Genomic DNA, 16,979 nt, shown 5'->3' with positions numbered 1-16,979 from the left:
AGAGAGGGGCGGGGCTTGGCGAGGAGGGCGCGGGCCCTGGCGAGGAGGGGCGGGGGCCGAGCGCGGAATCGGGCCAGGGGGAAGGCCTTAGTGCCGGGCCTCAGCCCAGTCTAGGGCCCGGAGCTGGGTGGGGGCGCCGGGAACTTCCTGTGAGGCCGTGCGCATTTCCGGCCAAGATGGCGGCGCCCAGCCGTGTCAGGTGCGGGCCCCTCTGCTTTTAGCATCAGCAGCGGCGGCGGCGACTCGAGGCCCGGGGAGGTGAGATCCGACCCGCTCCAGCGCCTCTTTTCGGAGATGAGGGAGGAGAGTTTTTGCTTGGGAGACCAAACAGGGGGCCTGTTGCCGCGGAGGCGGGGCCGAAGGTTGCTAAGAGACTGGAATGAAAGCTGCCTACAGAGGAAATGGGAAAGAGGGCTTGTTGCTAGGGAGAATGGGAGGGGCCTGTTGCTAGGGTGGGAGGAGGGGCTTCTGGCTTTGGGGAAGGGTCCTTTTGGTATGAAGGAAGAGAACGGGGACCTGTGATTAAGGGGAGGTGCGGGCAGTGTGATTTGGGGTCATGGGGGATCACCGAACTCGCCTAAAACGCCGCCTTCTCAGCAGACTCCCAAGAATCGACTCGTCCAGGCGGCAGAGGTGTCTCAGCAGTGACCCCCCCCCAACACTTTCTTCCCTTCCTCCTCACAAACGACCCATGTCGGATCAAGGCTCGGGGGGCAGTCGCCTGCCCCTGGCATTGCCTTCGGCCTCCCAGAGTTGCTCCTCAGGGGGCGGCGGCTCTTCGGCTGGGGGCTCGGGCAATCCGCCGCCGCCGCCGCGCAACCTCCAAGGCTTGCTGCAGATGGCCATCACGGCGGGCTCGCAAGAGCCGGAGCCCGCTACAGAACCCATGAGTGAGGAGGTAAGTGACGGTGACCCGGGAGATTGGGGTGAGGGGTCTGGGTCCGGGTGGCTTGGAGGAGGAACTAGAAGCTGGGGTTTTCCCAGGTGATGGGGCAGGAGGCCAGCCGTGTGCTCAGGCGGGGAGGGGGTATTGTAGGCTGAAGGTCGGATCTCAAAGGTGTGGGGGTTGAGGAGTGGACCCCAAGATTCCCTGCACTGTGCTGGGAGGTGCAAGAGCCTCATGGTAAGAAGCAAGGGCTTGCTAGAGCCGGACAGACCTGAGTTCCACATGGCCCAGCTGCCTGACCTTGGGCATTTTAATCTTTTGGAAGCTCAAGTTCCTCATCTGCAAGCTGAGGATGATGATAACAGAAAGGATAACATTATTTTACAGGGAGGTTTTAAGGTTCCCGTTTAACTGGGGCTCCACTGAGCACCTTGTCCATTGACAGTGCTCCCGAAGGCAGCAGGGTGTACTCGTTAACGGCACAGGCTGTGTGCATAGACTGCTTAGGTTTGATTTTGGTCTTTGCCTCTTGCCGTCTGTGTGACCTTGAGCAAATCATAACTTCTCTGTGCTTCCTTGTTCTCATTTGTGAATAGTACTTACCCCATCAGATTGCTGTAAAGGCTAAGGACAATAGTTACTGAATCCTTTAACAAGCTATTACTGTTGACTGAAGCAGCGCTAAACCGTCTCCCACATGATGCCCTTGAACCTTTATATCCATGAGGTAGGAAACAGGCACAGAAAGGTTAATGCAGGATGTGACTATAGAACCTTCGTGTGAGTCCTTAACCTAGAGCCTGGCAAAAAATTCCAATAGTCAATTCCTAGCCCTCACCTTTCTTGACCTGACTGGAGCATGCGGTTGTCCCCTCTGCCTTGAAACACTTTCTTCACTTGGCTTCTGGGCACAGCCACCTGGTTTGCAGCTTACTCACTAGCCCTTCATTTCTTCCTTGGCTGGGTCTTCCTCCTTCCCCAGCCTCTTCAGGATGAAGTGCCCCAGGACTCAATCTGTGGATCTCTTCTGCTGTCTGCACTCCCTTCCATTGTTACTCACATTGCTTAGGGGCTTTGAGTACCTCTCTACCTTGACAACTCTCACATTTAGGTCTCTACGCCACTGGTTCTCGACTGGTGATGTTACCTTCCGAGGGACATTTGGCAAGATGCAAAGATCATTGTGGTTGTCGCAACTGGGAGAGGACTAGTGCTACTGGCATCTAGTGACCAGCGCTGCTGCTCAACATCCTATGATGTACAGGACAGCTTCCACAGCAGATTTTTTTTTAAATTAAATTTATTCCCCCCTCCCCCCTTTGTCTGCTCTTTGTGTCCATTTGCTGTTCGCTGTGTGTTCTTTTGTGTCTGCTCATATTCTCATTAGGCGGCTCTGGGAACCGATCCTTGGACCTTCCAGAATGGGAGAGAGGCAGTTACTCTCTTGTGCCACTTCAGCTCCTCTGTTCTGTTACATCATCTTATTTTCTCTCCTCTGTTTCCCTTGCTGTGTCATCTTGCTACGCCACCTCTCCACATTGGCCGGCACTCCTGTGCCAGGTGGCTTTCCCCCCATGAGGCGGCATTCCTGTGCGGGGCAGCTCTCTTGCATGGGGCCGCATTCCTGCATGGGCTGGCACTCTACGTGGGCCAGCTTGCCCTCACCAGGAGGCCCTGGGCATCGAACTCTGGACCTCCTATATGGTAGATGGGAGCCCAATTGGTTGAGCCACATCCGTTTCCCTCCCAGCAGATCTTTGCAGCTCAAAATGTCAGGGAGCGGAGGTTGAGAACCTCTACTCTTGACTGGACTTCCTCTCTGAACTTGCGGCCACCTCATATTCCACCTGGGATGTATATCAGAAACCTCAAACTTAACATGTCCACAGATGAGCTCCTAATCTCTCCTTCTCCCCACGTGCTCTTCACGGGGCCTTCCCCATCTTCTAGCTGCTCAGGATGCAAACCTTGGCGTCGTCCTGGAGCCCCATTCATAATCCGTCCGTGAATTGTCCTGGCCCTTCCCACGAAACAAGCCCAGGGGCCTGGCATTTCTTACCGCTCCCTCACTCCCGCCCTGATTCACGCCACCTTGCCTCTTCCTGGATTGCCACTGTAGCCCCCTGGGTGTCCCCGCTGCTGCCCTTGTCCCCCCTCAGTCGCTCCTTTTACTGATCTGTCAGGCCTCTCTGCTCAGAACCCTCCAGTGGGCCCCCCCTCTCACTCAGAGTCCCACCCCACTTACGCCTGCTCCCCACTCTCTTTTCCCCCCTCCCTTCTGTTGCTTTCCCTCTTGCTCCCTCTGCTTCAGCTATATCGGCCTCCTTGCCTGTCCCTCTGCCTGGAACGTTCTCCCAGCTCTCTGCATGGCTCGCTCCCTCACCTCCACCATTGCTCCTGTCACCTTCTTAACAAGGTCTTTGCTGACCACCCTCTCCAATTCTGCCCCTCGCCCCCAATTCCCCATCTCTGCCCCTTGTCACAGCACCATATTGCATGCTCCTTGCTTTGCTTATCTTGTTTCTCGTCTGCTCCCCAACTGGATGGTGAACCTCCTGGGGACAGGGGTTCCGTCTCTCAGCTGCAGGGCTGTGTCCTGAGTGCTCAGAGGAGTCGGTAACCTTGCAAGCATGCAGCAGGTGGTCGCTGGTTGAAGGGCCGGCACAGCCCTCAGCTGTCAGCTGTTTGTTTGTTTATTTATTTATTTATTTATTTATTTATTTATTTATTTATTTATTTAATTCCCCTCCCCTTCCCCGGTTGTCTGTTTTCTGTGTCTTTTTGCTGCGTCTTGTTTCTTGTTTCTTTGTCCGCTTCTGTTGTCGTCAGCGGCACGGGAAGTGTGGGCGGCGCCATTCCTGGGCAGGCTGCTCCCTCCTTCGCGCTGGGCGGCTCTCCTTATGGGTGCACTCCTTGTGCGTGGGGCTCCCCTACGCGGGGGACACCCTGCGTGGCGCGGCACTCCTTGCGCGCATCAGCACTGCGCATGGGCCAGCTCCACACGGGTCAAGGAGGCCCGGGGCTTGAACCGCGGGCCTCCCATGTGGTAGACGGACGCCCTAACCACTGGGCCAAAGTCCGTTTCCCTAGCTGTCAGCTGTTGTTGTTAACCACTGCCTTCTCCTTCCTTCTCTGCTAACAGATGTTTTCGTCTCCCCCCTGCCTTGTCTCTCAGAGGCGTCAGTGGCTGCAGGAGGCCATGTCGGCTGCCTTCCGAGGTCAGCAGGAGGAGGTGGAGCAGATGAAGAACTGCCTCTGGGTCCTGTCCCAGCCTCCACCCCCATCGGCCGGAGAGGCCGAGCTGGTCGCTGACCAACAGGAGCGCGAGGGCGCCTTGGAGCTGCTGGCCGACCTGTGTGAAAACATGGACAATGCCGCAGGTACCCGGGCAGTGCCCTGCCAGGGCAGGGGCTGCCCCTTCTGCCTCTTGCCTCCTCCTCTGCCCCCTCCCCAGGTCCAGCTCAGCCCTCCTCCTCCCAACACAGCACCTGTTCCGGCCCATGCTGCCAGGAGCCAGGCCCTTCTTTCACACCGCATAACCAAGCTGGGGGCAGGTTCTGTCGACTGCCCCTGCCTGCCCTGATAGGCACTGAAACGGGTTGTTTTTTCTTTTTGGCCACCGTCCTTCCCTGAATCTGAGAGGAGACTCTTTTGGGTGGGGCGATCAGGGAAGGCTTCATGAGGGCCAGCATTTGTTGAGAGAACTGGAGCAAGGCAGTGAATTGTCGAGTTATCTTTGGAAAAAAGCATTCCGGGAAGAGGAAACAGCCAGTGCCAAGGTCCTGAGGCAGGGGTAATGCGTGGAGTGTTCAGGAACAGCGATAAGGCCTGCCCTGCAGAGTGGAGCGAGGGAAGGCCCACACGGCGGAAAGCGAGGGCAGTGTGTGCAGGGCTCTCAGGCCGAGGAGGGGCTGTGGAGGTCTTTCTAGGTATCGTGGAGCTATGGAAGGTTTTTTTTTTGTTTGTTTTTTGTTTTTAAAGATTTATTATTATTTATTTCTCTCCCCTTCTCCCTACCCCCGCCCCAGTTGTCTCTTCTCTGAGTCTGTTCGCTGTGTGTTCTTCTGTGTCCGCTTGTCTCTTTTTTTGTTGCTGTTGTTGCGTCATATTGCTGCGTCAGCTCTCCATGTGTGCGGCGCCATTCCTGGGCAAGTTGGATTTTCTTTCACACTGGGTGGCTCTCCTTACGGGGCGCACTCCTTGCATGTGGGGCTCCCCTACGCGGTGACACCCCTGCGTGGCAGGGCACTCTTTGCACACATCAGCACCGTGCGTGCCAGCTCCACACGGGTCAAGGAGGCCCGGGGTTTGCATGCAGACCTCCCAGGTGGTAGGCGGATGCCCTATCCTTTGAGCCACATCTGCTTCCTTCCGTGGAAGGTTTGAGCAGGCGACTAATAAGCTCCCACCTCTGTTAGGAGAGGCAGAATGGGGGGTAGTTGAAAGCATGGATTTTGAGGCATCACTTCTTGGTTCAGAGACCCAGCTGTGCTGTTACTTGGTGGTATGAGCCCGGGCAAGTCCCTGAAGCTCTCTGAGCCCTCCGGAATTGTGAGGATGGCCAGAGGGCCACATGGGCATGTGACCGGTCCAGCTCAGGCCCAGGCAAAGCCGCAGGATGTGTGAGCAGGATGGGGCTCTGGGATGGGGGTGGGCTAGGTGTGGGGACCCCACCTCTCTGCTAGGAAGGTCCTGAGCATAGTCGAGGCTCTTGGTAGACCTGCTCCCTGTTCCCCAGGGTTGCACAGGCTTGTTTAGACCGAGGGCATCCCCCTCCCCATCCACAGAGTGGGTTTTAATGACTTAGCTCTTTCATTCGTTCTTCACTCGTTCAGGAACTAGCCATTCAGCTGCCACAACTGCCAGACTTGTGCTAAGTCTCTAATCAGGGTAGCAGTGATTGTCCCATCTTATTAGTAACCAGATAAATAAGAATTACAGCAGAAGCTACCACTTCATTCTGAGACATGCTGCAACCTTGAAAACATTAGGTTGAGTGAAATAAGCCAGGCAGCAAAGGACAAATAGTATATGATTCCACTTATAGGAAATGGCCAGAACAGACGAATCCGTAGTGAGTAATCCCATTAGTGTTTGCCAGAGAATGGGCGGTGGGGTGGGGAGAGGGAGCTGGGAAGCTGTTGTGCGATGGGTACATGCTCTTCTTTGAGGGTGACAAAGATGTTTCGGAGCTGAGGAGAGGTGGTGATTGCACACTACTGTGAACTGTACACTTGAAAATAGTTAAATGGCAAATTTTGTGTTACATGTCAACACAATAAAACTTAAAAAAAAGAACGCACCATTTCTCACCTGTCCTCCCACCTCTCTTTCTCTGTGTAAACGCACACGTTTAGTCATCTATTTAAAATGTTCTTTTCCTAATAAGTCTGCCCAGCGTTGGAGAAGATGTGGAAAGGGGAACGTTTTCCCACAGAGCTCTTTTCCTGCTATCATCGTTGTTTTTATTTTTATTTTTTATTTATTTATTTATTTATTTTTAAAGATTTATTTATTTATTTAATTTCCCCCCCTCCCCTGGTTGTCTGTTCTTGGTGTCTGTTTGCTGCGTCTTGTTTCTTTGTCCGCTTCTGTTGTCGTCAGCGGCACGGGAAGTGTGGGCGGCGCCATTCCTGGGCAGGCTGCTTCTTTCTTTTCACGCTGGGCGGCTTTCCTCACGGGCGCACTCCTTGCGCGTGGGGCTCCCCCACGCGGGGGACACCCCTGCGTGGCAGGGCACTCCTTGCGCGCATCAGCACTGCGCATGGCCAGCTCCACACGGGTCAAGGAGGCCCGGGGTTTGAACCGCGGACCTCCCATATGGTAGACGGACGCCCTAACCACTGGGCCAAAGTCCGTTTCCCTCATCGTTGTTTTTAATTGAGGGAAAAGTCCCATGGCGTGAAATCCACCAAGTTAAAGTGCACAGTGCAGTGGCTTTTGGCTCACTCACTGTTGTGCACCCACCGCCCCTTACCCTTCTTTCTCTCTGGGCTCGTGGAGCTCATCCCACCTGACACGCTGCGTGTTGGGGGCTTGTCCCACTTCTGCCCGGAGGCGCCAGCTCCCCTAGAACAGGGACGCTGCCCGCGCGGCCCCAGGCTCCAGCGGGCACCTCACTTGTGCTAGACCATGGCTGAACAAGCGTGGGCATACTGCCAGCCACGTGTCAGGAGCCTGCACGACACTCTCCCTCAGCACCCATCCCTCCGTCTGGGGGGCCACCTAATACCCCCGTGGGCCAGTGAGAGCCAGACAGCTCCAGGGGCCGCGTCGCCCCGTCGGTGCCCCAGCTTGGGGCCTCCTCCCTGCGCCTCCCACTCGCTCCCGCCACCAGCTGTCCCCGTCAGGCCCTCACGCACCCCAGAGGGGCTGTCCTGTGCCCAGTCAGCCCAGGTCTCCCCAATGGGGACGGGAAGGGCTTTGCCTGGAAACTCCCGGCCTGCCCAGGCCTGGCCCCTGTCCACCCTCTGATTTTTTTTTAAGATAGCATTTTCGAGATATAATCCACGCACCCTAGTAGGGTGGTTCTCCCCAAGGGGGCGTTTGGCTTGTCACCAACATGGCGGGCCCCACCTGGCCTGCAGTGGCTGGAGCTTGGGGCCTCACGCTCGGCACTGCCTGGACGGCCCTGCAGCTCAGAGCTTTGTGCCCCCAAGGCTGATGCTGTAGAGGGGTGCTGGCTTGGACGGACCCTGTGGCAGATCTGGGCTGGGGAGCCCAGCTGGCCTCACCCAGCCCCTCTTCCCTGCCCCCTGCAGACTTCTGCCAGCTGTCGGGCATGCACCTGCTGGTGGGCCGCTACCTGGAGGCGGGGGCCGCGGGGCTGCGGTGGCGGGCAGCACAGCTCATCGGCACATGCAGCCAGAACGTGGCGGCCATCCAGGAGCAGGTGCTGGGCCTCGGGGCCCTGCGCAAGCTGCTGCGGCTGCTCGACCGCGACACATGCGACACGGTGCGCGTCAAAGCCCTCTTCGCCATTTCCTGTGAGTCCTGGGGCCCGGGTGGGGACTGGGGGCGGGCACCAGCTGGCCAGGGCCAGGGCTGTGGGGCGGAGCTGGGTCTGGGTCTGTTTGGGGCAGAGGGAGCGGGTCGAGGGCCCCCTTCAGCCTGTCAGCCCAGATGTGCGTATGCGTGGTGAGATCGCTCAGCGACACTTACCCCTGCAGCCGTCGTAGGGGCCGATTCAGCGCGTTACGCACGTTGCCAGTGCTGCGCAGCCGGTACCTCTGTCCATGTGCAGCGCATTTCATCAAGCCTGGCACCCATCAGCAGGGACACCCCCAACCCCCGGCAACCCCGTCTGCTTCCGGCCTTGCGCTTTCTGGAAGCTCATCGAAAGGAATCATACGTTAGGTGGTCTTTTCTCTCTGGCCCCTGGCTCAGCAGCTGTGCGCTCCAGATTCAGCCCCGTTGACGTGCGTGTCAGAACTCATGGCGGGTGGCAGGTACGGGGCCCCGGTGGCAGGTACGGGGCCCCGGCGCCAGGGCTTGAGAGCGGAGCAGCGAGCGCGCTGGACGCCTGCTGTGGCGGGCTGGTGGGCTGGTGGGCGCAAGCATGCCGGCTGCAGGCCTCGCACTCCCGGGCTGCCCCGCCACGGTGGTACTGACTTTCCCGCGTGGTTCCTCGCCATGTGGGCGTCCTGTGTGCTGAGGCACGTTGATCACGTCCCTGGCCTCTGCCCCCAGGTGCCAGTGGCAGCCCCCCACAGCTAGACACTGCCAGAGCTCCTTGGTCCACGAAGGCATGGTGGCGGGGGCCCTGTGCAGTGGGGGCAGCCTTCACCCTTGTCTGACCAAGGGAAGGGACCTGCCTGGTGAGAGCGGTGCCTGGGTTGGGGGGCCAGGCTCTCCCCACCTGCTTCTCCCCACCTGCCTCGCAGGAAACAGGCTCCCACGGCAGAGGCAGACCCTGCCCTGATCTACTGGGGCTGAGGCTGGGGTCCCTGCAGGATGGGGTGCATGCTCCGGGGCACACTGGGAAGGCAGAGCCGGCCGCCGCTCATGTGCTCTGCCCTCCATAGGCCCGTTTCCTTTTTTAAATTAGCCTTTTACTTAACCCAGTATCCCCAAAGTGTCATCACTTTAGGAAGTAGCCAGTGTAGAATACTATTAAAGAGATCCCTTAGGTTCTTTTTCCATCTTTGTTTTGTTCTTTGAAACCCGGCGTTCATTTTACACTTAAAGCTCGTCTCAACTCAGACCCTCAAGTTCAATGGTGAACACAAAATAGTTCTACCAAAACAATGAAGTGGTGTTTAAGGGGAAAATGCTTCGCATGGCTCCCAGTTTTAACTTTAAAATGAAAAGAGCTTAGCCAGTGGCTTCCACGCTGGCTGTGCAGGTCTAGAGCCCCCAACACCGACCCTGTCCTGCAGGAGTGCGTGTGGTGCCCCCCATGTAAAGGCCATGCTCTGTGGCCTGGCTCTCTGGGCCTCAGCTTCCTCATCTGTACTGGGCTTCCGAGAACGCCCACCTCACAGGGGTAGAGAGACAGTGCTTCCGTCGGAGGGCGAGGGGAGATACAAAACCTGGCTCTGATGGAGGAGTACTCAGCCTTTTTTCCACCGAAAGAAGGAATAAAATTCTGATACATGTGACAACGTGGGAGAACCTTGAGGTCATGCTCAAGAAACAAGCCGAATACAAAAAAGACACATAGCATATGATTCCATTTGTAGGAAACATCCAGAACAGGCAAACCCATAGGGACAGGAAGCAGGTGAGTGGTTGCCAGGGGCTCAGGAGGGTGGGTGACTGCTGATGGGCACAGCTTTCCATTGGGGGTGACGAGAACGTTCTGGAATCAGCGGTGATGGTCGCATAACCCTGAATAGACTAAAAACCACCGAATTGTACACTTTAAAGGGGTGAACGGTATTTCCACTCACATGTACTTAAAAAAAGGTGGCGCCTGTGGAGCGTGGGCACCGGGTAAGGGGCACGGCCTCCGCAGGTCTGGTCCGGGAGCAGGAGGCCGGGCTGCTGCAGTTCCTCCGCCTGGACGGCTTCTCGGTGCTGATGCGCGCCATGCAGCAGCAGGTGCAGAAGCTCAAGGTCAAGTCGGCGTTCCTGCTGCAGAACCTGCTGGTGGGCCACCCCGAGCACAAAGGTGGGGCGGCTGGGGTCAGGCCCGGGGGTGGCCGTGGGGGCAGGCGGGCCAGGGCCAGGCGGGGGCAGCCCCGCCGAGGCGCCCAGGGCGGGCCCGGGGGGCAGGGCTGGCCTCTAAGCCCGCAGCCCTCCACCAGGGACGCTGTGCTCCATGGGGATGGTCCAGCAGCTGGTGGCCCTCGTCCGGACAGAGCACAGCCCCTTCCACGAGCACGTGCTGGGAGCCCTGTGCAGGTGGGCCTGTCCCCAGGAAGGAGGCAGGGGGCGGGGGCGGGGGCTGCCAGGGCAGCTGGGGGGCGACACGTCTGGAGGACGCAGAGGTGGGCAGCTGGGCAGGGGAGGCCCAGTGTGCCCGGCGGCCCGGGGGGTCTGAGAGAACTCTCCTGTCCCCCCAGCCTGGTGACAGACTTCCCCCAGGGCATTCGGGAATGCCGAGAGCCACAGCTGGGCCTAGAGGAGCTGCTCCGCCACCGCTGCCAGCTCCTGCAGCAGCACGAGGAGTACCAGGTACGTGGGCACGGATCCCTCCCGGCCCCGTGGCCCCCCAGCCCCGGGTGGGGAGGAGTCAGCCCTGGCCCCTGCCATCTCTGCATGTGCTGTTGTTTACATTTGCTTCTCTTCCTGCTGGGGGGTTGTCCCCGTGGCAAACCTCTCCAGCGCCTCCTAGGTGCTGGGTGTGTGGGAGGCGCGGGGCAGACGGCAGAGTGGGGGGCCGTGGCCCCTTCAGGAGCAAGCAGACGAATCCCATCAGCGTTTCAAGTTATTTAACCCAGTTATTTAAGTCCTGTTGTTTGAACATTTAATCGTCCGATATTTACTTGCATCCATAACAGATAACAGTTAACCAACAAATCCCTAATTAAATGTTGAAATAGCTACCTGACCATTTGAGTAAGTAATTAAGTTACCTCTGCACAAAGCAGTTTCTTCATGCGTTGACCTGCCCCGGAGGCGCCAGGCTTTCACCGAGCAGAGCACGTCCCTGCTCTCCTGGGACCACTGCGCTCCAGGCTCACCTCCCTGGCTGTGGGGGCCGGGCCCACAGGAGAGGTGCGGTCCCTGCCCCCAGGCGCTCACCCCCAGCTGGACGCCCCCGGGTGGTGCCTGGGAGATGCGTGCTGCTGGCGGAGGGGCGCAGGGGGCCCGAGCCTGGCCTGGCCTGGGGTTCAGCTGGGTGCTGGTCCCCCTGATATTTTCTGGCCGGTTGGCCGGCAGGCATCCTTTTTTTCTGTAACCCCTTGCGGCTTTTTGCGTGTTGTCTGCTCTCTGTGTCCATTCGCTGTGCGTTCTTCTGTGTCTGTATTTATTTTTAGTCCCCCCACCTTGCGGCTTGTGTGCTGTCCGCTCTCTGTCCATTCGCTGCGGGCTCGTCTGTGTTCTCGCTTGTCTCCCTTCTTTTGTTGCGTCATCTTGCTAAGTTGGCTCTCCATGGTGCCTGCGGGCTGGGTGGCGCTCCCGGGCGTGCAGGCTGCGCTCACAGGGGCGCCCCAGGACAGGAGCCAAGGGCCGCCTGTGTGGTAGACGGGAGCTCATCTGATTGGGCCACAGCCGCCTCCCCATCCTCTTTAAGTTTGTGGAGGTGTAACTGCCTCAGCTTTGACATGCGCACCCCTCTCCACGCGCCAGGCCCTGAGGCGGGTGCGGGGTTCAGTGGTGCACCCAGACGGACATAGCCGTGGTGCCATGGAGCCTGTGGGCTGACTGGGCAGCACACCGAAGCCTCAGCCTTGACCCGCCGCACGGTGCATGCCCCTGTGCGCGCGTGTGTGAGTTCTACCCTGGCGGGCAGGCGGCAGAGCCGCAGTGCGGAAAAAGTCACCTGGTGAGGGGTGGAGGCCTGCCGGCGGGTGTGCCATGCCGCAGGGAGGCCGGGAGCACGGCAAGCAGCCGTGGCTTTCTTGGCTGTTTTTCATTTCCTGAAGAACAGAGTTTGGTTGCAAAAGACCTAAGTGCCATGCCGTGCCCGTTGGGCCCTGCGGCTGAGAGCTGGCCGTGGTGCACCTGCCTTCCTGCAGCCCCGTGCTAGGGCACACACGACTTCTGAACAGAAAGTACCCGGGCCCAGCTGTGTTGTTCAGCAGTTTATTTCTCAAATTTCAAAATTTAACATATTGGAAGCCTTTCCAGACACGTATCTAGGTCTGCTTTACTCTTAACGTTGTGCAGTGTTTCCATAAGAGGGATCAGTGGCTTTTTTGAGCTGATCCCTCTTGTAGGTGCTTGGTTGAGTTAAAGTTTTACAAGTGCTTTTTGGGTAGGTCACCTAGCCACGCGGTTCGAGATTCATGATGCACGAAAGAGTATAGAGCGGTCTCATCCCACTGCACCCAGCGGTTCCCGGCGAGCTCCTGAGCTGGGTGAAGCACAGACCGCAGTCACGCGGGCAGCGCTGCCCCTCTGTGCAGCCAGCCTGTCAGACCCCGCGCCGCCCCGGTCGCTGCAGGGCATGGATGGACTCCTCGGGACGCCCCTCTGGTGGCCCTGCCTCTGCTGTCCCCACAGCACAGACACGAGGATCACCTTCTGCCTTATTTTGCTATGTGCGAATATACCCACAGGGCACATTTCTAGACGGGGAGGGAAAGCAGGGAGGAGAAGCTAAAGGGGATGGCGAAAGGGCTGAGGGTCATTTTGCTCCCTTGTGCCAAGGTGCCTCCCATCGAGGTGGGACCAGCTGACGGTGTCACCCGCCAGGAGGGAGCCGGGCTCCCCCACCCTGGCCGGGCCGCGTGGCATCGAGTGGCTTGACCCCCTGCAAGCCGATGGGCGAAAAGGAGTGGGCCAGTCTATTTGGCATTTGCATTTCTCCCGGGAGTGGAGGGGGACGCCTTCTCTTGTGAACTGTGCCTCGAGTCCTCTGTTCTTTTTTCTATTGGGTAGTGGGTTTTGCAGTTGATTTTTTTTATTGGGATGAAATACACATAATGTAAAAGTTACCAGTGTAACCATTTGGAAGTAAGCAATTCAGTGGCATTTAGCACATTCTGTTGTGCAACCTCTGCCTCTGCCTAGTTCCAGAACATTCTCATCACCTCAAAAGGAGACCCCGCATTCATTCAGCAGCCACACCCCTTCCCCCAGCCTCTGGCAACCGCCCACCTGCTCGCTGTCTCTGTGGCTTTGCCTGGTCTGGACATGTCATGTCAGTGGAATCAAACTGTATGTAGCCTCCGACTGTGGATTTTTCAGGCTTGTACGCATGAGCTCAGCTAGCCCTTTGGGACAGAGCTGCGGATGTTTTTTGCCCCAGCGTTTCTCCTCGACGCCGTTGGTGGTGTCTCGCCGGGCAGACCTTTAGGCCTGTGCAGTCCAGCCTCTCGGTGCTCCTTCTCGCCTACCGGTGCTCCTTCTCGCCTACCAGGTCTTGTGTCACCCCTGGAGAACTGGGGTCCTACCTGGGAGTGAGAAGGAGCCCAAGGGGCTGGTGTGGAGGCCAGTGAGTGGTGCAGCAGGGGGGAGGAGAAAGGGCGAGTCGTGGAGCTGAGCCCAGAAGGCCCTGGGCAGCTGGCGCAGAGGCCACTGGAGCGGGGGCTGGCCTCACACTCAGGCCTTGCTCTCACCCCATCCAGGAAGAGCTGGAGTTCTGCGAGAAGCTGCTGCAGATCTGTTTCTCTACCCCGACGGACGACAGCATGGACCGCTGACCTGCGGCTGCTCCGTGCCCCTTCCCGCAGGGGCCCGGGCCTCCTGCCCCCTCCCCACCCACAGGCCTTCTCCTGAGGGACAGCAGGGCCGGCCTGGGCCTGGGCTGGGGGCTCCCAGCTGCCCCTGCTCAGCCCTTGGAGGGGCGCTGAGAAAGAACCGGCCCTGGGCCACCTGGCTCTCGTGCTCACAGCCCCACTTCTCATCCCCACGGCCCCAGTGAAGGTGTTCCTCCTTTCCTCCTCCACTCCACCTTGTTGCCCCCTCTGGGGGTGCAGGGCCTGGGGAGGTGTGGCGGGACCCCAGGGGCTCGGGAGCCACTGAGGAGGAGGGAGCAGGCAGAAACGTGGGGATAATAAAGGTGTGACTTCTCTCCCGTCCTCATCTCCTTTCCTCTTCCCAGCCTCTGGGGCGTAGTGCTGGCTGCCCCCACGTCTCTGAATTCACCAGTGCTTGTGGAATTCCCAGCTGGGCGTCCAGGCCTCCCTCAGTGGAGGCCAGGTGTCTTTCCCAGCATCCCCTGCAGTGGATTACAGCCTGGTGACTCGGGCTGTGTGGGTCTGGCTGGCAGCTGGCGCCTGAGAAGGACTCCGTGGCTGGCGGGGCAGAGACGCTGGCAGCAGCGTCCTGCTCAAGGCCAGCGTGCGGCCATCACTGACCACAGAGCACCAAGCCTGACTCTCCATCCTGCTTGGAGGTCCGGGGGGCTGCCACCCGTCCTTTCACAGATTCCCTCTGTTTAGCAGAGTAGGTTTCTGTTAATGGCATCCAAGAGCCCTGCCCGAGGAAGCTGGCATCCAAGAGCCCTGCCCGAGGAAGCTAGTCCGGAGGGGAGACTCTGGCCAGATTCCTGCAGCCAGGATACCAACCTCAGACCAGACCCAAAGCCGTGCTCCTCCTCGGTGCCGTGGTTTCCTGGCCCCATTTGGTACCAGATTACTTACCCTTGTGTGTACAGTACTTTCCTCGTACTCTTGGTAACACAGAGAGGTAAATTCATTTCAGTTGTCTTCCCTTCTCAAATTCAGAACAACAGATTGAGGGGAAGCTGCAGGATTACAGATGAAGCGCCATCATCACCTCTGTTATTTTAGAGGCATTTAGATCGTGGCCCAGTGGCCCAGTGGCTACTTCACCCTTAGACAGAGGAACCCTCTGGTCTCAGGCAGCATTGGGCCAGCACTATCCTCGTGGGTAGCTGAGAGCAGGCCAGGAGACGGGCGTGCAGGGGCCAGCCTGGCTCCAAGAGCCCTTAAGGACATCATTTTTTAAAAAACCGGAAGGAGAATACTGGCAAACCCAAGGAGGCGACTGAGGACTGTGAAAATGACAAAGATTAAAGTGATTAGGAGTATGGGAAGGACAACTGCCTAATTGCCATTCTTTTTTTTTAGTCTTCTTAAAAAGATACATGGGTCACACAAAATGTTACATTAAAAAGCACTGTTCAGCAGATTTGCCCCCTCCCTTTCCACCTGTGAGAGAAGCACAATTCCCTGCTAGTGGTGGAGCATGCGTGCCTACCCCTGGAATTGGGCTTGGCCATTTGACTTGCTTTGATCAGCAATGGTTTGCAGACATAAGCCAAACAGACGGATGAAATGTGCTTCCAGCTGGGGTTGATCTCTTAGGTTCCTGCCTCTCGTTCTGAGACGGTACCTTCTGTGATCACATTAATGAATGCTTCTGATGGTGTGTCTGTCCTGCAGCAGTAGCTAACAGATACAAGGACCAAACAATATCACGTGTGACAAATACACTCAAATAACAAGGACAAGAAGGGACGTGGCTGGAAAATCAAAGGACAGAACCAGAGAGGTGGCAGTGTGAGAAGGACATTTCTGGCTTTGAAGATGGGGATGGGGCCTGAAGCCAAGGAAGGCAGATGGCTTTTAGAACCCGGAGAAGGCAAGGACATGGATACCAGAAAGAAATGCACTCTGCTAGCACCTTGCCCTTAGGCCAGTGAGACCCATGTCAGACTTCTCACCAGGTCTGTAAGATAAATAGGTGTTGTTTCAAACCACAGAGATCTATATCTCTGTCTACATATCAAACGACTGACATGGTAATCAGTGAATGCCTGTGAAAGTGACAAAGATTAAAGCGATTAGAAGCACGGGAAGGACAAATCCTTAAGTGCCATTCTTTTTTTTTTTTTGGTCTTTTTTTTTTTTTTAAGATTCATAGATAATACAAAATGTTACATTAAAAAAATATGAGAAACAAAACAAAAATGAGGTTCCCATATACCCCCCTCCCCACCACTAACTGCCATTCTTGACAAGAGAAAACGAATAGAACAGAGAAACGAATAACTAAAATGCATAAAATATATAAATGTCCCCATAATGCATATTAAAAAGGTTAAGTCCTTAGGCACATTTGTTCATTTGATCCTTACAGTGAGCGTGTAAGTTGGTAGGGTGGGGCCAATCGCCTCTATTAAAGTTGGGGAAACTGAGGCGCCGAGCCTTGTGCAGCAGCGGGGACCCGGCAAGCGTCGGCCCAGGCGGAGGCGGTCAAAAGGACCGGACAGGTGCACCTGGCGCCGGCGGGAGGAACAGGGGCCACCCGGAATGGATTCCCCGGGAGCTGGACCTTGTCGGGAGGAGACCGAGAACGGCGAAGAGGGCTTGCAAATGAAGCTGACGGGAAGAGAAAACCCGGAGCAGAATTTTCGCTGGGTTTCGGAATGGAGTCCTAGAGAAATTGGCTGGCGGCTCCGCAGCGGCGCCTGTGTATTGGGTTATCTGAGTTGGGTTACGGAGACCGTAGTCCTGAGTGGGCGCAGGCGCAGATCGAAAGTCCCGGCTTAAGGCGGCGCGGGCTGTGGCCGCCGTGTTCCGGGTGGGCGGGGTCTAAGAGCCGGGGCCTCGTGCGCATGCGGACCGAGGGGCCCGGCGCCCGGCGCTCCTGCGCACCGAGACGGCCGCGGGCGGGCGGGGCGTCCTGCGTGTTCCTGCGCTGGGGGATTGTGGGATCGTGGCGGAGGGAGCCAGGCGTCGGAGGCCTGAGGCGGACGGCGGTCTCCGGGAAGCCGGCCGGTTTGGTCAAGGGGCGGGTTAAGGAAGCGGGCCTCGGCCTCCGCCGGCCGCTACGCGGCACTGCGGCCTGTTGGGACGCCGGAAGACGACATTTTCCCGACCACCTCCTGTCTTTCTGCGGGGCGCCGGCCTGGGCCGGGGAGACCGGGGCGACTTCCCCCGCGCCCCGCCGAGGCCTTGCGCGGCTTCCGCGGCCCGGCCAACCCCCTGCCCGTCGCCTTCGAGCCCCGCAGGCACCCGCGCGACCCCCGGCCCTCCGCCCGTGCTCAGCCCCGAACTCGGAGGCTCTCGGC

The 16,979-nt window shown here is 58.0% G+C and overlaps 1 protein-coding gene across 3 annotated transcripts; it reads left to right on the top strand.

Annotated features, from left to right (window-relative positions):
* Positions 1–14,012, top strand: HSPBP1 (HSPA (Hsp70) binding protein 1). Of its 3 annotated transcripts, none has more exons than XM_004454165.5 (8): positions 1–258; positions 598–898; positions 4,062–4,266; positions 7,648–7,872; positions 9,843–9,998; positions 10,135–10,231; positions 10,393–10,504; positions 13,567–14,012. In XM_004454165.5, the coding sequence occupies exons 2-8, from the start codon at positions 692–694 to the stop codon at positions 13,639–13,641; spliced, it is 1,077 nt and encodes a 358-aa protein (XP_004454222.1). In that variant the 5' UTR covers positions 1–258; positions 598–691; the 3' UTR covers positions 13,642–14,012. The 3 variants fall into 3 exon arrangements, with proteins under 3 accessions (XP_004454222.1, XP_004454221.1, XP_004454220.1); XM_004454164.5 differs by having other exon boundaries at positions 161–258; positions 601–898; XM_004454163.4 differs by lacking the exon at positions 1–258 and having other exon boundaries at positions 542–898.
* Positions 14,013–16,979: the final 2,967 nt, after the last annotated feature.

The sequence above is a fragment of the Dasypus novemcinctus genome, chromosome 18, assembly GCF_030445035.2.
Source record: "Dasypus novemcinctus isolate mDasNov1 chromosome 18, mDasNov1.1.hap2, whole genome shotgun sequence".
NCBI classification, from domain to species: Eukaryota; Metazoa; Chordata; class Mammalia; order Cingulata; family Dasypodidae; genus Dasypus; species Dasypus novemcinctus.
The sequence above is the reverse complement of the archived record's forward strand: the minus strand, read 5'-3'. Positions and strand labels throughout refer to the sequence as shown.